The sequence below is a fragment of the Micromys minutus genome, assembly GCF_963924665.1.
Source record: "Micromys minutus genome assembly, chromosome: 18".
Classification (NCBI taxonomy): Eukaryota; Metazoa; Chordata; class Mammalia; order Rodentia; family Muridae; genus Micromys; species Micromys minutus.
In genome coordinates, this window is record NC_137953.1 from 18,850,253 (window position 1) to 18,874,390 (window position 24,138).

The 24,138-nt window shown below is 35.2% G+C and overlaps 1 protein-coding gene across 3 annotated transcripts in view; it reads right to left on the bottom strand.

Moving 5' to 3' along the window:
• Window positions 1-24,138, bottom strand: part of GRID2 (glutamate ionotropic receptor delta type subunit 2) — a gene marked incomplete at both ends in the record, with an annotated part of 1,350,985 nt that overhangs the window by 250,071 nt on the left and 1,076,776 nt on the right. For all 3 annotated transcript variants that reach the window (XM_080932483.1, XM_080932484.1, XM_080932482.1), the window contains one exon: window positions 19,660-19,798. In XM_080932483.1, the coding sequence (XP_080788609.1) occupies window positions 19,660-19,798 (139 nt within the window). The remainder of the gene's footprint in view (window positions 1-19,659; window positions 19,799-24,138) is intronic.

Genomic DNA, 24,138 nt, shown 5'->3' on the forward strand with positions numbered 1-24,138 from the left:
CCTATTCTTCTAGCTCACTTCTATTTTTTTCCTCCACCCACCCAGGCTGGAGTAGCATGCTCTGCCAGAGAAACACAGCTGCCATCTTTCATAAGATTCAGAGAGAGCAAGAGAATCAAAGAATGGAACACTCACTGAACAAAGACAAGACCAGATGGCAACACTGAAATTCACCTCAAGCATCCTAACTCCAAATTCTTTGACACCAATTACAAAATACAACACAAGTAGCCAAGACAATATATATTCACTGGAAGATAATATGAGTAAATCCTTTAGTGAAGTCTGTGATAACAGAGACAAATAGAAAAAAATCATAAAAATTGTTTAATATATGAAATAAGAACTAAAACGATCAAAGAAAAACACATGAGATAAAACTGTAAATAAAATATATTTAGGAAGTGAGACAGAAATCTCAGAGATAAGCCTTACCAACAAGGGTATAAGACATAAAAAGAAAAGTTCAAAAGTCTTTGATAGTGAATGAAAATGAAAACATATTGTACCCAAACCTATGGGTCACAAAATTCATAAAACTGTGTCAAAAAACAAAATAAAACAAACATACTAAAAAAGGAAAAATACCATATCCAAAAGAGTACATGTTGAAAAAAATATCAAACTAAAACCAATAAAGCAGAAACCAACAAAAATATAATATATAGAGTCAAGGAAATAAGAAGATAGTCATCTAAGAAAAATCAACAACAGTGATAAACCTTTCACCAAATTAAGTAAAAGAAAATAGAAGTACCAAAATTAGAGATAAAAAGAGGCTATCACAAAGGACTCAAGAAAATCCAGAGAATCATAAGGACATATTTAAAATAATGCCAAAACCAAATAGAAAGCAACAACAACCCCCCCCCCCCAAAAAAGAACCTGTATTCAACCAACCTGTAAGACCTAAAAGAAATTGGTGAATTTACTGATATTTTGACCTACTAAAGTTCAGTCAAGTTAAATAAGGAATTTAAATATAACCATAACTCTTAGTAAAGTAAAAGCAGTAGTATATAGCCTCCCAACAACAAAACCCGCGCTCAACTGGATTTAATGAAGAATACTATCAAATCTTCAAAGAGGGATTAGTGCCAGTATAGCTCTATTTATCTCACAAAATAGAGACTGAAAGAATGCTAACTAATTCTTTTTATGAGGCCACTAGCATCTTGGCACCTAAATCACTCAACATTTCATCAAAAAAGAAAATGACAAGCCAATATCCTTTATGAATACATATGTAAATATTCTCAATAAAATGCTGGTAATCCAAAGCAAGAACACATCAAAAGGATTATGTACCTAATAGGCTTGATCCCACAAATTCAGTGATGGCTCAACCTATGTAAGTCAATAAACATATCACACCACACAAACAAACTGAAAAACAGAATCTATATGATAATGTTACTAGATATGGAGAAGGATTTTGAAAAAATTCAATACTTTTTGTTCTGGTAGTTCTAGGAGAAGTAATGCTGCCAACACATACGTCAACATAATAAAGGAAACACTACAGAGCAAGCTCACAGTCAACCTCACAGTAAATGGAAAGAAACTCAAAGCATTTTCATTATAATTAAGAAACAGACAAGACTTTCTAGATCATACCTATTCTGAGCTCTAAGTCTTTTTTTAAAAAATTGGATATTTTATTTATTTACTTTTCAAATGTTATTCCCTTTCCTGGTTTGTTCTTCACAAATACACTATCCCATCCCCCTCCCCCCTGCTTCTAGGAGGATGTTCCCCCTTAGTTTAAGTCTTACCTAGAGCAATAAGTCTACTGAAGGGGATCAAGCAGAGATAAATTGGAAGGGAAAATATAAAAGATCATAAAACTATACCAAGAAATGTCTCTATCTGATTAACACTTTCAGGATACAAAATTAGCACGCACGCACACACACACACACACACACACACACACACACACACACATACAAATCAGTAGTCTTCCAGTATACAAATGACAAACACACTGAGAGAAAAATCAGAGAAACAAAACCAGTTACAATAGCCACAAAATATTACCTTAGGTAGCTAATCCAGCAAGCAAAAGACATAGGAAAGAACCTCGAACAGATCGGCACAGGGGAAAATTTTCTGAACAGAACACCAATGGCCCAGGCTCTAAGATCAACTATAGACAAATGGAATTTCATAAAATTGAAAAGCTTCTGTATGGCAAATGACACTGTTGTCAGGAAAAAATGGCAACCTAGAGATTAGGAAAAGGTTGGAGCAGAAACTGAAGGAAAGGCCCTTCAGAGAGTGCACCACTAGGGATCCATCCCATCTGCAGACAACCAAATCCAGACATTATTGCTTATGCCAAGAGAAGGTGCTGACAGGAGCCTGATATAGTTTTTATGTGAGAGGCTGTGCCAGAGCTTGACCATTACAGATGTGGATGCTCAAGGGCAACCACTGGACTGAGCATGGGGACCCCAGTAAAGAAGTTAGAGAAAGGACTGAAGGAGCTAAAGGGGTTTGCAATTTCATAGGAAGAACAAGAATATCAACCAACCATAACTTCCAGAGCTCCCAGGGACTAATCCACCAATAATCCTGAATTATAAAATAACTACTGGAGTTATCAGCATCTCTAACTTCAAATTCTACCACAGAGCTATAGTAGTAAAAGCAGCATGGTACTGTAATGAAAAACACACTTGTTAACCAATGAGAAGGCAGAAAGGGGTTTTAAGTCTATGAGGTAATACCTTTCAGTGTTTCCGTCACTGTCTTTGTTTCAGATTTCTCTCTACCTGTGTCCTGAAACCCTCAACTTCCCCCAGATTCCCTTCTGTGTTACTACAGAGGACACTAGGCAAAAGTATCCTCTATTTCATGAGCTCTGGACTCTTCTAGATGTGTTCAATCTTTCATGTAGTAGAGGCTGATATTAACCTCCTAATCCTACTAATCTTCCTCCTGCCTCCATATCTTTGAATTACAGAATTTGCTGCCACTAACAACTGGATGTTTATTTACTTACTTATTGCTTATAGTTTTGGTTTCTTTAAAACAGCTTTTCTCATTCAACATATCCTGATTATATGTTTTGGCTCGTTTTGTCCCTCCCCATTCATTCTCATCATCTCCTCCCCTCTAGATCAGTTCCCTTTCTGTCTCTCATTAGAAAATAACAGGCTTAAAACATGGAATGCTTCACAAATGTGCATGCCATCCTTGCTCAGGAGCCATGCTAATGTTTTCCTGGTTGATCCAATTTTATTATATATACTGCCCAAGTATATATAGCTCTTGATACTTCTGATATTTATTTTTTAGAACTGCTCAATACAAGTCAGAGTTCCAAATGTCCTTTGTTTAGAAAAAGCATACAGTGACATGCACAAATACATTTCTTCTTTCTAGAATGCCTTTTGTTTGGGGGGGGGGACTATGTCCTCAGGAAATAGTTACTCAATAAATGCCACTGGAGCTTTTCCTAAAATATTTATGGGTCTCAAGACATTCTTTTCAGCAAATGTGTTAGGAGTAACCGTTTCCTTTAAATGGTTTAGCTGTAGTGGTCACAGGTAGTTTGGAAGTTTGTGAGAAACAGATGTGAGAAAGATGGATGGCTTAGACAACTTAGTAGAAGATACAACTGCCCATGGGAAGATCTACATTTCCCTTCTAAAAGGAAAGACTGAATCACGTGTGTGGATAACATAGGTGGTGTTGATAAGACAGGGGATATCAGGAATGTTCAGTATTTCCTAAAAGATACATCACAAAAAATATTTGATGCCATGTATTTGGTACTCATCTGAAACCTAAACGTTTAGGAAGCTGAGTATCCTTGACTGTGAGCCAGCCTGATCTTAAAAGAAAGAACCTGTTTAAAATCAAAAGCAAAATAAAACAGAAAACAGTAAAATGGACTTGGTGTTATGATGCACGCCATCAATCTTAATACTCGTGGAAAGCAGAGGCAGGGGTATTTTCATGAGTACGAGGGCAGCCCAGCCTACACAGTGAATTCTAGACTAGTCAGAAGGAAGTAAACTTCCTTGAGATGGGGCCTGGGATGCTGTCAAGTTAATCATAGTTTGTTCTCCCATTTTCTATTAATATGTCTTAGCTCATTAAAAATGGGCATAAAGATCTTTGATCCTATTTACAGTGTTCATTGACTTGCAGAAGCTGTTCAGTTTCCATTTGTCAATTGTTGATCTTAAAGCCTGAGCTATTGGTGTTCCGTTCAGGAAAAATTTCTATGACAATGAGTTTGAGACTCTTTCCCACTTTTTCTTCTATTAGAATCAATATGTCTCATTTTATGTGGAGGTCCTTGATCCAATTGGACTTGAGTTTTGTATAGGAAGATAAGAATAGATCAATTTGCATTCTTCTATAAGCATACCACCAGTTAGATTAATATCATTTGTTGAAGATGCTATTTTTCCCCACTGTTTGGTTTTGTCAAAGATCAAGTGTCCATTTGTGTGTGGATTTATTTCTGCATCACTGATTCTATTCCATTGATCGACTTGTCTGTTTCAGTACAAATACTATGCAGTTTTTATCACTGTACAGCTTGATGCCAGGAATGGTGATTTCCCCCAGAAATTTTTTTATTGTTAAGAATTGTTTTTGCTATCCCGGGTTTTAACTTTTTCTTTATGAAGTTGAGAATTGCTCTTTCAATATTTGTGAAGAATTGTGCTGGAATTTTGATGGGGATTTCATTAAATCTGTAGCTTGCTTTTGGTAGGATGCCTGTTTATTTTATTATGTTAATCCTACCAATTCCTGAACATAGGACATATTTCCATCTTCTAAGGTCTTTTTCAATTTCTTCAGAGAGTTGAAGTAGTCATACAGATATTTTACTTGTTTGATTAGAGTTCTACAAAAATATTTTATATTTGTAACTATTGTGAAGAGTTCTTTTTTCCTATTTTCTTTCTCAACCTGTTTATCATTTGTATAAAAAAAGTCTACTGTGGTTATGTTTGTTTGTTTTTATTTAATTTTATATCTAGCCACTTTGCTTCAGTTGTTTACAAGCTATAAAAGTTCTCTTGTGGAATTTTTGTGGTTGCTTATGTATATTATCCTATCATCCACAAATAATAATACTTTGACTTCTTCCTTTACAATTTATATTATCTTATATCTAATATAGGGCTAATATACAAAATATACAAAGAACTCAAGAAGTCAGACTCCAAAAAAAAAAAAAAATACCCAATTACAGAATGTTATTGAGCTAAACAGAAAAATCTCAAATGGCTGAGAATCCCCTAAAGAAATGTTCAACATCCTTAGTTATCAGGGAAATGCAAGTCAAAATGAATGACCATAAAATTCTACCTTATACCAATCAGAACGGCTAAGATCAAACACTCAAGGACAGTACATGCCTTCAAGGATGTGGACAAAGAGAAACATTCTTCCATTGCTGGTGGGATCGAAAACTTGTATAACTACTCTGGAAATTAACCTGATGGTTTCTCAGAGTAGTTCTACCTAAAAACCCAGCTACACCACTCCTGAGAATATACCCAAAAGATGCTCCACCATACCACAAGGACACATGCTCCACTATGTTCATAGCAGACTTATGTGTAATATTCAGAAGCTGGAAAAAATCCAGATGTCCTTCAACCAAAGGATAGATATAGAAATTGTGGTTCACTTATACAATAAAGTACTGTTCATCTATTAAAAACAAGGACATCATAAATTTTTCAGGCAAATGGATAGAACTAGAAAAATATCCTAAGCAAGGTGACCTAGACCCAAAAGAACATGCATGTTATGTACTCACTGAGAAGTGGATATTAGCCAAAAAGTTCAGAACACTGGTGAAACAAATCACAGACCATAGGAAGCTTAAGAACAAGGACAGGCCAAGTGTGGATTCAACAGGCTCACTTAGAAGGGGGAACAAGATGATCATGGGAGGCAGACAGAGGCAGAAACCTGGGTTGAAGAGGGGAGGAGGAAAGGGGAAAGGAAAAAGCAGGATCAGGTGGTGGTTGGAGACAGAAGAAGCCCAGAGGACCAGGAGAATGAATCAAAATATGCAGTAGTTAGGATTGAGGGCAGGGCGGGGACACTAGAAGGTTTCAGAGACCTGGGATGTGAGAAGCTACCAGGACTCAATGTGGATGACAGTGACTGAAACAGCAGTTGACTAAAGCAAATGCAGATACTTACAGCCAACCATTGGCTTGAGGTTGGGGACCCATATGGAGGAGTTGAAGGGAAGACTAAAGGAACAGAGAGGGATTGTAACCATATAGTAAGAACAACAGTGTCAACTGACCTGGATCCCTCAAAGCTCCCAGAGACCAGGGGAAAACAGAGGAGCATACATTAGCTCTTCTGTGGCCCCAGGTATATGTGTAATGGAGGACTGCCTTATTCGGCCTAAGTGGGAGTCGATGTGCTGAATCTTGTGGAAGCTTGATGCCCCAGGAAGGAAGGATGCTGGTGGGGGTGAGGAAGGGGTGGGTGAGTGGAGCTCACCCTCTCAGAGGTAGGAGGAGGGGGTGAATAAATCAGGAGAGGGGATAAGAAGGGGCCAAATTTTGGAATGTAAATAAATAAAATAAGTCAATAAGAAGAAAGAATGAACATAAATTTTTCTCTAAATTTGTATGGTTAGCTTTCCATTAATGTCACCATTGACAACTAGCTGATTGTCATCTTTAAACTAAAAAAAAAAAAAAAATCTTCACATAACTTTTTAGATTTCAAAAACAGTATAATGGAGTTTTAAATTTCTATGTTCTTAAATATATATACAGTACTACATTAATTCGTATGTATTTCCAGAAGAGGATTATTTTCTTTCTTTCTTTCTTTCTTTTCGTTTTTGCTACTGCTTATTTTAATTGAAAAACTTTATTTAAAAAAGACAAAGATAAATGTACAAATTTTAAGCATTTTTGCATAAAAGAATACGAATACATTTTTTGTCATTGCTTGGCTTTTCTTTTTCTTTTTTTTAAACAATGTTTGACAGTGTGCATTAAGATCTTACTAGTTACAATGAGCATAAAGTACATGCAAAACAGAATGTAACCTGGAATTAGTCAAGGTTTTCTTGGTGTGTAAGGAGCAAACATAATGTTTTTTTTTTCTTTTCTTTTCTTTCTTTTTTTTTTTTTTTTTTATTTTTAACCTGGGTTAAGAAAGAATTCTGAAGAGTAACATCAGAACTCAACGAGGAGCTATGACTGCCACTGAGTGACCGTATTATCGGTGCCTTATGGTACATATACCTGCCAGAGAAACTTACTTTATTTATGAAACAGAACACCAGGAAATTCTGGCTCAAGGATAATCTCAAAACTGTTTCAGAGAAACCTGTAAGTCTGCTCTTAGCCACTTACCCATACAATGTTATTTCTTTAGATAATGCATACTTTGTTCCTTTTTTATCCTTTAAGCCCTTCCCTTGTTGAGTTAAATAATATCTTCCTTTAGTTCTTATCCCTAGAATCTATTGATCACTTTTTGGAACTATTATCTACCCATTGTTTTCTCAAATACTAAAGAGGCCACTGTGATCTTTAAAGGAGTTGGAAAATTTTATGCTACAGGTAACTTCTCATTTTCTTGAAGAACACCAATACCATATTTAAAATTTGGAATTATCAGATGGTTTATTCTGAAACTATTTGTATTTCCTAAATATGATTTATTATACACACACACATAGACACACACACACACACACACACACACACACAAAGTAAATTATCACTTATTTGTCCTCATTAAACTTCATCTTACTTATAATCACCTTGCTTAATTTGTCAAGGTCCTCATAAATTCTTAACGTGTGGTTCTAGTCAATAATCACCTCTACTCAATGAAGAGTAATCTGCATATTTAATAAGCTCACTCCCTATTCCATATTTCAAATCAACACTGAAATGTTAATTAGTATCCAGACCAATGCTGACTTGTGAAAAACTACTTTATTCAATATACCCTTCAAGGCTGACATTGAAGCATTGATCATCACCTTGCACCTGGCCTATTAACAAGCTATGGTACAATAATACATACTAATTCTCCATAAAACAATGGTCCCAATAAAATACAGTATGAATTCAAATGAACAATCAATGGCAATCTGTAAATTTTTGTAGATCTCTGTAAGGCATGGAAAATATTAATTATATCATCAGAAGCTTTATAAGTCAGGGTGTCAGTGGAGATTGAAGAGAAAGAAGTTAAATAACTCTAAACTATATTAGTAGCCAGCAAAAAGATCAAATGAAACTATTTCTCACAGTATTATGACAAGTTGGGCTGTTTGTGAATCTTTGCAAAAGCAGAGATTGTGCCTTTCTACAACAGAACTGGAGACTAAGGCTCTACTGATAGTTTAAAATTCACTACTGCCAAAAGATGTAGTCCTTCTCAATGCAGTGAGTCTGGGGACTTTTCCAAAACAATTATGTATTTTCTGTATGATTCAGTGGAATTGTATTCCATCTAAGTGATACTTTGTTTTCAATCAACTTCAACTAATGTTAGTATAGCATCTGGCTACTGAGAAGCTATACTGGAAGCACAAGGTTCAGATACCCAAACTGCAAATATTCCTCCAAACTAAATTCAACAGGAAATCTAAAGTACTGGCCGCATTTTCTGATGGAAACCTCAAACATCTTGGAAAACATCCTAAATCAGCTACTGCTGACCCTGCTCCTCTGTTTTCTCTGTTCCTTTTTCTCACACATCTGGCTCTTCTCCAACCTCATTCTTAGCATCAGTTCTTGACAATGAGGAGTCTACTAGGAGTGCATGTGCGTAGGAGAGGAGAATAAAGCCATCAAAATGAACTGAGTATGCTTAAATGTCAAGACAAGGAGAAACTAAAAAAACATCTAAGCTAATGGAGTCTAATAGCTCTGTAGTGTAGGAAGGAGGCAAACACACCAAGGTTGCTAGCCAAGTAGAGGAGTCAGGAGAGAAAGTGGGAGTTAAAAACACAGAAGCAGAAAAGGAAGACAGAAGTGTGACTGATAGAATTCTTCCACATTTCCTTTTCTTTCCCCTTTGCCCCTTTTATTGTTTGCCTTGCCATAGATTCGCTGTACATAGTGCTATGTTTCAGGCATCATGTACTTTGACCACCTCTACCCACAGTACAACTGATGGCGATTTGGCTGATTCCATAAATTGTCTATTGTGAATTGAATTGCAAAATATGGATATTGAAAGACCTGCGTGATATGTTCTCATAGAATCCTTTTGTTGTGGCTATAGCGTGGTACTTTTATTTTTGGTGACTTTTCTCTTTTTCTCTTTTTGGTTTAGTTTTTCTTTTCTTTCTTCTTTCTTTTTCTTTTCTTGAGACAGTGTTTCTCTGTTTGGCTCTTCTGAAATTTGCTCTCTCCAGCAGGCTGGCATCAAACTCACAAAGTTCCTCTTCTCTGACTCCCATGTGCTGGGATTAAAGGTGTGCACCACTACAATGGCACAGTGTGTTTTTAGTTTTTTGAGGGATTTCCATAGTGCTGTGCATAGTTGATATAAAGACGACTTTTCATCCACAAAAGCAACAAGGCCATTACCTCAGCAAAATTTGCTGTTTCTCATTTTTGTTTGAGACAGACCTTTGAATGGTGAGATAGAATCTCAAAGTAATTTTAATTTTCATTTTCCTAAACTCTAAGAATATTTTTATTTTATCATGTTTATTGGTCATTTCCATTTCTTATGAAAAGTGTGTATTCATTTCATTAACTTGTTCATTGATTAAATTGTTGAGTTTGGGTACTAGGTTTTATGATTTCTCAGGTGTTGGTGCTCTATCGGGTATCCCAATAACAAAGATAGTTTCCCATTTGTTAGTCTGTCTCTTCATTTAACTAAAGTTCTCTTGCCATGCAGAAAGTTTAAATTTTATACAATCCTATATAAAGGCTTTGTTAAGTCTTAGGATTATTTCCTGAGTTCCTGGAATCTTTTCAAGAAAGACCTTGCTTATAAACATATACTGAAGTGTTTCTTCTAATTGTATCAGAATTTAACTTATAATAAAGTATTGATATATTCTGAACTTAGTTTAGCAAGGGTAAACACTACATTGTTCAGTCTAAGTGGGGATACCTGACCCTTTTATTACTATTACCTGAATAGGTTATGTTTCCTCAAAAAATGCTGTTAAAAAAAGCCACATGGACATAGTTATATATATTTAATCCTGAGTTATCTTATTCTCTACTTTATTGACTTAAATGTTTGTTTTGTGTCAGTTTCTTGTGGTTTTTGTTACTATAGTGACATACTGTAAGTTGAAGTTGGAAATTGTGCTTTATTGTAACATTTTCAGCATTTTTTTTATAGTTGCATTGGCTATTTGGATTATTTGTTCTTTTATATGAATTGTAGACTAGTTTGTTTTACCTGTTTCTGTAATGAATACCCTTGGTAATTTTATTGGGATAACACATTAAGCATTATACCCATGTTTAAGTTTCCAGTCCTATAGACCCATTATCATGGAATATCTTCCAATCTTCTGTATTTTAAATATCATTTTTCTGTGTTCTATAAATCTTATTGTATAGGTCTCTCACAAACTTAGTTAGAGTTACTTTTCTTTTTTCTTATTGGATATTCTCTGCATTTACATTTCAGATGTTATCCTCTTCTCTCAATCCCTCCCCCTCCCATTGCCTCCATGAAGGTGCTCTCTCTTCCAACCACCCTCTCTCACCTCAGCACCTTGGCATTCCCCTACACTCAGAAAAGAAACCTTCACTGAACCAAAGGCCTCTCCTCCCATTGATGCCAGAGAATAATATCCTCTAATGCATATGCACCTGGAGCCATGGGTCTCTCCATTCAAACTCATTGGTTGGTGTGTTAGTCCCTGATAGCTGTGGAGGGTTTGGTTAGTTGATCATTTTTTTCTTTCCATGGAGTTGCAGACCCTTTCAGCTCCTTCAGTCCTTTCTCTAGCTCCTTCATTTGGGTCCTCATGATCAGTTTGATGGTTAGCTGCAAGCATCCTCATCTCTATCAGTATGGCTCTGGCAGAGCCTCTGAGGGGGTATCCATATCAGATTACTGCCAGTAAGAACTACTTGGCATCAGCAATAGTGCTTGGGTTTAGTGGCTACATATTGGGTGGATCACCAGGTGAGACAGTCTCTGAATAATTTTCTTTCTCAAATTCCCTGTTCCTCTATTTGTATTTCTAAGTGCTCTTGATGTTTGTTATAGGTATTATGATTTTTTATCATTGTTTCTTTTTATTTTTAGTCTAGTAAAGCTACTGATTTTGTATGTTGTTACTGTTCAATGTGTGTATAGTTTCAATAGTTTTCTTGTAGTCTTTAAGGTGCCTTTGTATAATATTAAATCACACACAAATAAGTATTTGATTTTTTTCCTACTTGAATTTGTACATATAGAGTATATTTAACAATATCATATGTATTCTATAGAACTGGCATAAGATCAAAGACTTCAGCTTTTGTTTATTACAGAAGATTTTCTTTCTGCTTTAATTATGACACATGGCAGTCATTGTCCTTTAGGAGTTGTTTTCTGATGATTTATCTTTGTTGGTTTGGTGTCTTTCTCTTAGAGGTTTCACTGTTCTTTCTTTGAGAGGTTATTTTCTGGTCTTATTCATTTACTGATCCTAGTATCCCAGATTTCTGGATGACTGTTTCTTTCCTTAGACTTATTTAAATTTACTCTAAGATTTAATTAAGTATATTTTCTGTACCTTTAGCTTGGCATTCTTTTCATTCGTTAATGCTCATTATTGGTAGATTTGGTCATCTAATGCTGTTCTATTGATCCTGTATATTTCCTTCAGAGTTCATTGTTTCATCTTTGACATTTTTGGAATGTTTAATAATCTACCTTGTCCTCAGTCCCTCATATTCTATTTTTCACTTGACCTAGTCAACTGGTGAGGCTTTCCATAGAGACTTTTGCAGATGTATTGAGACATCATTTCCAAGATTTCAATTTGAAGTTGTCAGCATTTACATCTTTTACTAATTTCTTATTTCATAGCCTATTTTGACTTCCTTATATACTTCAGCTATTACTGTTTAATTGAATGCATTCTAGATTTATTCATGTGTTCATTAAGTTTGTTGAACATTCTTCTGATCATTTGCTTATTTCTTTGGGATTTCATATGACTAATCCTTGGTGACTTTCATAAAAGTAGAAGTAGTGATTCTTGCAGAAATTATACTGCCTGTTATTTTATGTTTCTTGTGTTTCTACATTGGTACTTATATATCTATGAAAAAGTGTTTGAAATTTAAAAAACTGAAAAACACTTGTTTTATTTTAGTAGAAAAGAGAATTGGGATATGGGATCAAGGTATGTCCTCTACTGTTTCCTTAGTCATGTAAGTTAGTAAATGAACCATCAGACCATGTTTCTAGTGAGTCATGCTTTTCTTCCAACTCTATTATGAAAATAGAACATTAAGGGCAGAATCAACCATAATATGCTGATGTGGCTACTCTGAAGATACATTTCATAGTCAATTTTTAAATATATTTTTTCTACTTTAATAATTTTCAGAAGTAAAGGAGCATACATAGTATGATGTATGCTAAGATACTATGTAGTGAATGTAGGAGTAGATAATAAATAAGTAGAAATAATCTAGTGATTAGTTTTAAAGAAACAGTAAACATTAGAAGAAAGAAAGTAATTAGTCTGGGAAAACAATAAAGAGATGTGGACTCAATCAAGTTATTGTAGTTACAAAGAGGAAGAAAAACAAATTAGACTAATATCTTCAAAGAAATTCCACAACTTGTGGCTGAGGTAGAAAGAGCCACAACTTTAAATCAACTTGTTTTCTTTGGCAAAACCAAAACCAAAACCAAAAACACACAAACAAAAATAGGAAGAGAATAGACCAAACTGATTCTCGAAACTGAAATTTGATAGTATGTACAGGAAGCATCAAAGCAAAGAAACTTGTACAGGAGAGTAGAGGCTGTTGTTCTCCCCAGCAGGGGAACAGGTACAGATCCTTTCTCAATATGGCTCACTCTAGTGGTTCAGACTTGATTTTCACAATATCATGTCTCAGTGTATGGTTTTCTGTAAGCTAATCTCGGTTCTGACATTTTTCTTTGACTTATTTAACCCATGACTTGGTCTAGTACCCACTGTATGCTAGGCCAGTGCGCGACCACCAAGTTGCATTTGAACTAACCTTGATGATTTCCCTCATTGATCTTCCCATATTATTTTCCCCAAAAGTATGACTGGTACTCTAATGCCATCTATTTATAGACTGTTGCTCTGGTAAACTTCCAAGAACAGGGTTTTGAATGTGTGTAAACTTGCAGGAGAAAGATATTTCAACAGACTTCATGTAAGAAAGAAAATTAGCAAGAAAATTGGAAAAGATAGAAATTATTATCTTGAATATCTAGTAGTTTTCTAGTGGGGAGAGACAAAGCTAGAAGAAGGAGCAGAACATAGAGAGGGAGAAGAATAAGTAAGTGAGAGGGGGGGGGAGAGAGAGAGTTGATTGATTTATCATATTAGAAAGTACAAGGGCTTGTTGGGTCTCCTGGGAGTGACAAATAAAGTGGAAGACAGGGTTTAATTAAGTACCTAGTGAAGTATGCATTGGAGAGACCAACACATACGTCCTCCGGTTTTGCTTCCCTTTTTAGAAGATAAAATTCTGTCTATGGCATCTAGATAGCTCCATGCTCATAAAACATCCATCACTCTAGTGCTTACATGCCAAGATAACTAAGCCATCTCAACTCTGAACAATGCAGAGTTGGGAGATGAATGTCTTCCTGTGTCTGCAATGCCTATGAGTTCTGGAGCTAAGCCTCCACAATTCTGCACTGCAATGAAACACAGAAGCACAATGAATCAAGCCCAGCTTTCTTCAACCATCCTGACAGTGGCTGTTCCTAATAAAGTGTGCAATTCCCTACTGAGAGCTTCTACAGAGCAATTGAAGAGAGAGTACGTGAGAAACTGTGTAAAGCAAGTGAGTGTATCATTTGAGGGTTTTGCTCTTATGTGAAATAACAGCGTGAAGGGATGACTCTAATGTTTCTTTTGTGTTTTATGTGGTTGACATGCACATTGTAGACTTCCACGGTCTCAAGCTAAATTTAAGAAATCCTTTCTTGGTTATTTATCGACTGAATATTATTTGTAACTACTATGCACTCAGTATTTAATGAGGTACTACATAAGGTCCTTCCCAGGTTGATACAACAGTGATTAAAAGCAGCCCTTAAGGAAATGCATTTTAATTAAAAAGATAAAACAATAGAGCAACATGCCAATACAGGGCCAGAAAGAGTTCATAGTGTAATAGTGGTAGACGGGTATAAATGGTTTAAAACAGAAAGACAGTAAAATCTATTTGTGGATATGAGAGAATCTACATAGACTAAGTGTTCTCTGAGATATTGATTATGACAAGAGAAAATAAAGATGAGTTATAAGAAAATACTTATCTAACAAGCTGACTCAGGGTTATTGGCAGTCACTGCCAGCAGCTTTATTTGATGCTGGTTAGTTAAGCAGTGAAGAGAAACCATTAAGTGAATAATTCCTTTAATTTATATTTATGCTTAAATTTCAGTGATGCTTGGCTGAAATGGCATCCTCCAACACAGATCTTTTGACTTTTAGAGGGCATTAGAGGATCAAGTGGCAAGGCCCAGTGACATTACCTTGAAAAGTGGGCCACAGGATTGGCAGTGGCACTTGTGGCAGAAACAATACATGCCAGCAAATACATCTCCGATTTCCTTGAATGTGGACAGGAGGAAGAAGGATGTGACTGGGCAAATAAAGGAAAAGGAAAACCTTTGTGTGGATGGAGTCATTGTGCATTTTGATTGTAGTGGTAGCTGGACAATTCTACACATGTGATATGTGGCTTGTAGACCATTACAAAGTAGTTTTCCCTTTATACATTTAGACTAATAAAGTTTTTATCATTGACATAATCAAATTTCTTCTTATAATATAGGTTGTTTTTATATGTCCTGGAAAGAACTATTATCTCAAATTAATTTGGTTAAACATGAAGAATTGTGAAAGTCAATGCACTAAATGTGAAATTATAAGATGTCTTTGAGTAGAGACCAAGATTACCTATAGTTCTACAGAATAAAATTAATCAAGTGTGGTCACAAAGATTAGTCATGCTGTGCAGTTATGAGAGAGTAGAGCCAAACAATTATGACTCCCTGTAACTGCTTATTTTGATGTTAAACGATAAACAGCTTTTAGAAAAGTGAAATAAAGTAAAGGCAAACATAATGGTGGTATAACCTAGTCGAGTGTGTCTCTGTACGTGTTACTGGGGACTGAACCTTAGACCTGGGTCACATTAGCCAAGTGATCTACTGAACTACAGTCTCAGTCCTTACTTCTTTCATTGCCATTTTCTCCGGGCTACCAATAGAAAAACCAAGCATCTACTCTCAACATTTTTATGCATGTGAATTATTTATCTTTGTATACGTGTGTAGCATATGTGTGTCTTATAGCCATGGATACAGAAAAGTGTCTCACACACCCCTGGAACTGGAGCTCTGGATGGTTGTGAATCAGCCTATGGTGCTGGGAATTGAACCTAGTTCCTCTACAAGAGCAACAAGTACTCTTAACCACTAAGCCATCCACAGCTTCAACTCATTCTTGCATATTTTAAGTAAATCAACAAACGACAACTACAATTAAAAAGGAGAAGGTCATTAATATTTTCTCCCTTGGAACCTGAGCTAGTCCTCTCATCCATCAATCTGTCATGTCCTGTCATTGAAGGGACAGGACAGCTAAAGCTATGGGTTAACCATTACAAGATAAAGCCATTTCTCACATTTCAGACTGTTGCTAATATCTGTTCAAAAGGACCTGTATTTTCTTCTCTGAGTGTCACCACTCTATTTTTCTCTTTCCATTTCTGTCTGGAGAAGAGCCTCTGATTTAAGAGAATGAATATATACATAGTCTCTGTTGCCCAATGGTATAGCAAATTTGGGCTGAATGAGAAGTGTTAACATTCACTGTTTAATTCAGTGAGAAGCTAATTTTATGAATACCAGGGCTTAAGATGGCACCGTGTGAGGCTGTGGAAATTTTCCAGGAGAAAGGGAAAGTGGGAACTTCTCCGGAAAGTGATTACTCACAGATGGAACTTTGTACTGAAGTGGTGTCCTAAACATCCGTGATTACCAACAAAGGTAAGACATGAAGTCTGAAGTTCTCTGTAACTTTGGGGAGGGACTCAGACTAACTTATTTGATTTTGATTCTTTCCCAAATTACTCTGGTGATAGCATTAGGAAGAAGTGGAAATGTATTACACCCACTGAAGAGTTTTCATAATGGCTGTTGGCAGTAGAAAGGAATAATTTAAAGGAAATGAATGCTCAGTTACTTTGGAGTGTAGTACTGTGCTTGAGGGAAACATCATGCAAAATTACATTTTCTTCTACTAAATTTTACTTCTGAAGGAAACTTCGGGGAATACAGATTTGGAAGCCTTGTCTACCTCCAACATTACAGTGGTCTAAAGAGAAACTGGTGTCATAAATTTCATAACAACTAAACACAGAGATGCATACATGCACAATGACCCTAGCATCCTCAGCAAAACAGTGGGTCAGGCAAACCGAGGAACCAGCACTAGCTCAGGAACTAACTACAGTGCCAAGACTGTGGATTGGTGATCGGTTGACAAAGGTTAGACAACCAACTGCAGTGCTATCTGGGTCGTCCTGAGCATTTATCTTCTAAAGTTCAGTTTCTTCATCTACAAAATGGAGATAGTGGTAATGCCTTGTAATGGGTATTTTGAAGACTAACTGAGATATGAACTGTAAACTACTTAATAACTGGATCATAGCAAGTCCTCAGTAAGTGTCAGACATAATCATTTCACTACTGTAATTATTATTGTATGTAGTATAGGACCATTCATATATGGTCATTTATTTAAAATATGTAAAGACTAAATATATGCAAAAGCTTAAGTATATCTAAATGTACAAGTTCAGTAGCATGTTTTTAAAGGTAGTGTATTTCTGGAAGTGTATATTCATAAAAGAATACCAAGATGGCTACCTAACAGGACAATAGCAATAGACATGTAATCATGGACAAAGTGGATGGAGGCCTGAAGGAAAAGTCTTCCCTAGGAATGAGCACACCAGTTGGTTATTCAATACCAAACGGTTACTCCCCCAAACCATACACACAAGTAACATTATACAGACTGAGTGGGTTATGTTAACATACTTATGAACATTCACACATGCACACACACACACACACACACACACACACAAGAAAGGGAGTATAGGAGAGAGTTAAGAGGAAAGAAGGAAAGGGAGAAATGATGCCAACAAGTGTTTAAATGAGGTTAAGACTCTAATTTGTTCTGAAAAGTGTTAATTATTTCACTTCCTATTTGCTATCACATTGACATCACTTGGCTAAGTGAAATGAGCCAAACACAGAAACATAATTACCGTGGTCCAAAGTCAAATCTATGGAATCAAAGACGGGGTCAGTGGTGAAAGGTCTGTGAAATGGTGGAAGGAAGGAGATGCTTGTCCAAAGGCACAAAGTGGCTTTCAAAATGTACCATTTGGGGATATTTAATAAACATTATGGGCAGTAGTAGATGTGTTCACTAATCTAATTATAGGAATTAATACATGGTATATGCTGTCATGGCTGTCACAATTTGCATTTTAACATGTTCATTTTTTTCTGAGATCCAATATGCAAAAATGTCTTGCTTGGAGTGGCACAGAACAATCAGAGATAGAATTAACTCAGGTTGATGTGTATGCTAATAAACCTGGCTAAAACACAAAAGGTACTGCTACTGCTTCAGACTAACCTTTTATGTAGTAAATCATTTGCCCTAAATTCTTAGTGAATGAAATGTCTTTATCCTTAATGCTGGCATTTCTTTTTAAAGAAATGGGAGAGAGGCTCAGGGACTGGGCACCAAGAAGGTCTGCTCTTTACCCTGACACTCACTTTGTGAGGGCAAAACTTCCTTAGCTTCTCATCCTTGGTTTTTTTTTTTCTTTCATTTGTGAAATGCATCATGGAGAGCACAGATTTTAGAAGACGGTGATGAGTATTAAATGACCCAATGTGCATGGAATCGCACAAACCCTGGGATCTGGTAACTAATCATTAAATGATGGTTATTATTTTTATGATGTTACTAATTTCATCAATTTTCTTCCCAGGCTATTACAATAGTTTTCATTATTATTCAACCTCCCACATTTTACTCAGCATCATTTATGATGTGTATTGCTCATAGAACTGGCTATAACCGGTATAAATTTGGAGAGTATGAAGACTCTGTGCAAAAGGAACAATTATAAAACAATTCGAATAGCATGGTTTGATGAGAGAAATTAGAAATTTTCATAAACGAATAAAGGAATTGAATGCCTGTGTGTATTGCTAGTTGATTTTTAAAGGCTTCAATTTCAGACTGAAGATTGAAGAAAAACAATGTACTTCTTTATAAATAATTAACTCGGTTTGGCATTCCGATATAATAGCTATCTGGTCACTAACAGCATTCGTTTACATATTTCTTACAGGCAAGAAGTTTTGTAGTTTTCTTTAAGGGAAAGTTTACCCTAGAAAATTCTTCTACATTTCTAGTTGTTCTCATTTTGAATTAGCCATTTTTGAGCCATGAATGTTGACCTTTAATTAAGATAATTTTGTTTTGGTTAAATAAGACAATTTCAGGGGAATGTTTCTTATTATACTGTGTAAAGCACTATGCCCATTTGGGGCATAAACCGTATGATGATGCTGCAGCTTCTGTACTGTGAAACCATAAAGGCAAAAAATGCCTCAGGTTTACAGGCCTCACGGGAAGAGCCCTATGAGCTGAAGTACAGACTTCTGTAAGTGAGTGTGTTATGGTTAAAAACCATTTCCCATCATTGTTACTGATGCTGGAAAAAAAGCAGCAATAATGACCACATGGGTATTAATGCAGACAAACAGAATGTGGTCACCAGGACAGAGTTTTTGTCTGTTCCCTGCTATACTTTCTTGCCCTCTCTCTTCTTGTCATTCAGCATGCCCTTCTCTTCTTACCCTCTCACTTACACAGTAAATTTAGCCATTTAACCATTTACTCTGATTGCACAAACATAAAAAATGATATTTATTTTATAAAATTTTTACACTTTAATTTTTTATGATTTTTCTCTAACAGAGTATACTTTTAAAAGATTTATTTATTTTTATTTTATGCATGTGTATCCATGTACACTATGCATATTCAATGATTTTAGAGTCCAATAGAGGATATTAGATCTCTTCAAACTCAGTTAAGGATGGTTTTGAAAAATTTCTCCTGCCCTGACATAACTTTTTTCTGTGAATGTCAAATTTTTGATGATGTATTATATTTCCAGGAAAAGACAGAAACCAATATTTAAGTTATAATCAACATTTCATAAAATAAACTATTTAGGATTGATATCTGAATGGTCATAGAATTAAGCCTTTCCCTCAAAAGGAGAGTGACGATTTATTATCAGTGCTCATGTATGCACTGAGGGCTCTCTTTGTGGCACGCCCAGCATTGGTCATGCGTGATGACACCTAGAATCTATGCCTACTTACTGGATGGAGCTCTCAATGCGGGTGACAGTGAGGAAAGCAGCGAGGTTTGCTGTATAAGATGAGATGACAATCAGAGCAAATAGCCACCAAGCCCCCATCATCATCCGGGTTGCCAGCGTTGTGTATGGAACTTCCCCACCTGTGGAAAGAAGAGAAATGACAAGAACATCAGCATTCTTTCAGAAACTGAAGTCATATGCATTTGGTGCCAAAAAAGACAAAAAGAAACATTTTCCCTGACAACTCTGTAGAATTCTATATTTTAGTACCTTGTTCTTGATGATCTTGTGTGGAGATTTGTGAGACTTCGTTAAAAAGAAGGATGATAAAGAGTATACAAAATATGCTGAAATGTTAATTCTTTCTCATGTACTTCTAAAATTAATTCCCTATTATAGTCACAAATATACACATATTCTAGTGGCTGAGTTATTCAGTAGCTACATGATATTAATACTGCTATACATGTATTTAATATACTTTTTCATATTTTAAATGAAATATTGGATTTTTTCTTAACTTCTTTAGAAGTTTAGGCTGATGAAAGTGTTGGTAGCATACATATCACCATTGAATTCAGTGATACTGTATTTCATTCTTCCTATCCCTATCATAACTGGACACTCATAATAACATTGTTGAAATTATTCTCATTATGTGTACATAGGTATGTCCTTGTTGAAGTCTTCAGAAAGCTTACATTCTGTCTACATTTTTATTCTGTGCAACCTTAGCAAGACTTTGAATATCATTTACATGTAGTCACTGATAAAAGGATACTAACCCCAGAAAGCTCTGAACACCCCAGAAACAACTCACAGACTGTGTGAAGTTCAGGAAAATAAAAAGAAAAAGAAAAAACCATTATTCTCAATCCTTACACACCAAGAAAACTTTGACTAATTCCGGGTTACGACCTGTTTTACATGTACTTTATGCTCATTGTAACTAATAAGACCTTAATGCACACTATCAAACCTTTGGGGAAAAAAGCCAAGCATTCGTATACTTTTATGCAAAAATGCTTAAATTTTGTACGTTTATCTTTGTTTTTTAAAATAAAGTTGTTCAAAAAAAAAGAATATTATTTACATATGAAGACCTAACTATTTTTAGACATGGATGATAATCAGCTTGCATAAAGTAGACTGCTATGATACCAATGGCCAATGGTCTTGGCTTGTTTATTTCAGCTTGACACAAGCCAGAATCACCAGAAAACAGAGAACCTCAATTGAGAATCCTCCATAAGATAGGACTATAATCTGTGCAACATTTTCTTAGTTAGTTGCTGATTACCCAATGCCCAGCCCATTGTGGATGATACCTAGGCCAGTGGTCTTGAGTTCTAGAAGAAGGTAGGCAGAGAAAGCCATGGAGAGCAAGCCAATAAGCATTTGCACCAGCTCTTGCTTCCAAGTTGCTGCCTTGTTTGAGCTACAAATTCATTTAGTGATGGACTACAGTGTAGAAAGTATTAGTCATGGTATTTCATCACAGTGACAGGGGTCTAACTAAGTCAACAGTGAAGTCAAAATTATGCAATGATAAGAAAGCCTTTGCATACAATGAAAATAGGACTGTTAATTCTCTAAGTAGAAGTGCATGGATCTCGAAATTCTCCTTCTGAGATTCCATTCAATAATACTTCTCATAAACTGCACAAGATCGTTAAGAGGTGTTAGAGAATATAGGAAGGAGAATATTGACTAGAAGTGTAGCATCTTTAGTGGTGAAGCTTTTGACTTTGTTACTCACTTTGGGGTGGGGCTTTTCAATAACTACTGTGTCACCCATTCTATTCTTCCACAAATAATCTGAAACTCATATTCATGTAAGTACACTCAACAAACTTGTTGGTTTTCTAAGACAGACTTGGATAAAATTCTTTCTTTAGTCTCTTGAAGCAGACAGACATTTTTTTTTTTTTTTTTGCCTTTTTTTCCTCTCTTACAACTTTATTTTTTTTTTCAAAAGAGGGATACATATAGAGATTTTTAAAGGCATTTTGGCATAGCACTATATGAATATTTTAGTCAGTACTTAATTCTTTTAGAGGTTTGATGGCATGTATTGAAACTTCTACTAGACAGACATTTCTTAATGTCTTCATGGGAAATGTAACAATACTTCACATGAATTATATTCAAACTTAAAGTCTGATACTTCTCTATGGAGAGCTATTGACAAAAGCCTATATGTCTTCCTTCCACACAGAATCTAATAGGAATCTTAAATTCAATGCATTTAAAATATTTTATTTAAAATCCAAATCATCTCTCTAACTACCTAGTTCACATTTTGCTAGGAACTGAAACATCTCTAGTATGTCATTTCTTAGAACAAAACCTTAAAAGTTTGATCTCTCAATATGTAACAAATCCTGACTCCTTTATGTTTGAATCAATATTTGCAACTTATTTTATCTTATCATTTCCAATGCTGATATTTAAATCTAAACCAGCACCTTTTGATTTTGTCACCAAACAGCCTATAAAACCTATATTTAACATGCCTATACTATGACCCCTGTCAGTGCTCCACCATGGGACTGTAGGCCATGAAAGTCAGGTCAGGATGTGCTCAGATCAAACCTCATACACAATGTACCCAGATCAAACCTCCCATTAGCTTCTTATCATTTTGAGATAAATTTGTAATCCTTGACAAAGCCTATCAGAAGATACATGGAAGAGTTTTATCCATTTATCTGACCTTATTTTAAATCTATCTCTAAAAGTGTCAAGTTTATTTGTATCATAAAATATATTATGTGTCTGGGTCGTTAAGGAACCCTATGCCCTTCTGTGTCAGTTTTCTTTTGAAAATTGGGGGACAGCAAAAGATATAAAAGTCCAGCAGAGTCTGAGAGCTGGGAGTAGAATTCAGAGCTAGCGGAGCATAGGATACAGGGTACAAAAAAGTATGATCAGAAATCAGAGTGAGAAGAGAAGATAGTGGGTGACAGTTGAGGTAAGAGAAGCTGAGCTGAGTCACAGAAGATACAGTTATGAGACAGGTAGAAGAAGAATCCATGAAAAACCCACAAAGTAGCAAAGAAAAGAATAAAATAAAAGATATACGTATTTCTAATGTAAATATTTGATTTTAAAATATTTAGGGCCAGAACATTTTGGTTTAAATTTACAAGTGATTTTTTTAAATCAAGATGTTTTCCTTTATCAACACATTTTCTATTTGCACTGCATCACATCAATTAGCCTAAACGACAGTATATTTATATCACCAATATGTACATTCATGTATGTAGGTATATATACCCTATATAAACATCAATAAAATTCTTTTAAAAAAGAATTTTTAAGGATTTATTTTTTAAAAATACCTCTTCAGTAATGTCTTTTATCAGTGTTTCACTAATATAATTTCCTACAGTTACATAATGTCAAGTTTGTTGTCTCTTAGAAAATAATAATTTAACATGTTTTGATTGCAGCAACATATAAACATTTTCAATTTTAGTTTTAAAATTTTATTTTAAATATTTTTTAATTTTTTTAGAAATTTAAATATAGTAAAATAAATTTTCCTTTCTTATTTCATTCTCCAGTCCTCTGTGACCCCCTTGATCTCTCTCAAGTTTGTGAGCTCTATTTCTCTATCTATCTACAGATAGAGATATAGGTAGATAGATAGATAGATAGATAGATAGATAGATAGATAGATAGATAGATAGATAGATGATGGGAAAAAGCTCAAGTGCCAACAAAGAACAAAGTCACTCATTCTTCCAAAAAAAAAAATCAGCTCCAAACTTTATTGTAAAGAGAAAGAAAAGGCTTTTACCTTTCTCCTGATAAATGCAAGAGACCCGAGTGTGTAATAAAAAAGTTTTGTAACTATCAATAAGACTTATTCTGCCTTGCTGTTATGGAAAAAACAAAACAAAACAAAACAAAAAGAAAAAGAAAAACAAAAAAATCTGTACTGTGGTAAGAAGCCGGCCTGCTTTCTTTGCTATGCTTTCTTCTCTATCTCTTCTCATCTGTTCAGCTTCTCATCTCTGTAATACTCCTATTCTGTTCTCCTTCTGCATACTTAATGTCATTGCTTCTAGTTTTTGTACCTTTTCAGGAAAATATATCACTTGGTGTTCTAAAAGTTCATAAGTTTAAACATAAATTCGAATCATAGATTTTACAAGAGGTTACAGCAGAGATGTTCTCATTAAGAACAATCATCTAAGGAGACATTAATCATCTGTTAAAAAGTTCAGAGATTCACTGAAAGGCTAAAACTATAATTCTTATATCTAAGCTAACATTGAAGTCTTTTGTTGATAAACCCAGTGTTTCTTTTATGATGTTTATTGAATGGTTTTAGCACTTAAAGGAATGCATTCCTAAGTTGTAAATCCATATCAATGCAGTTTTTCTATCTCAGAGCAATTAACTGGTGATATGTAAGAATGGGCTGAGTTCTCATTGCAGTTTTCTTATCTCAGAGGGCCTTATTATA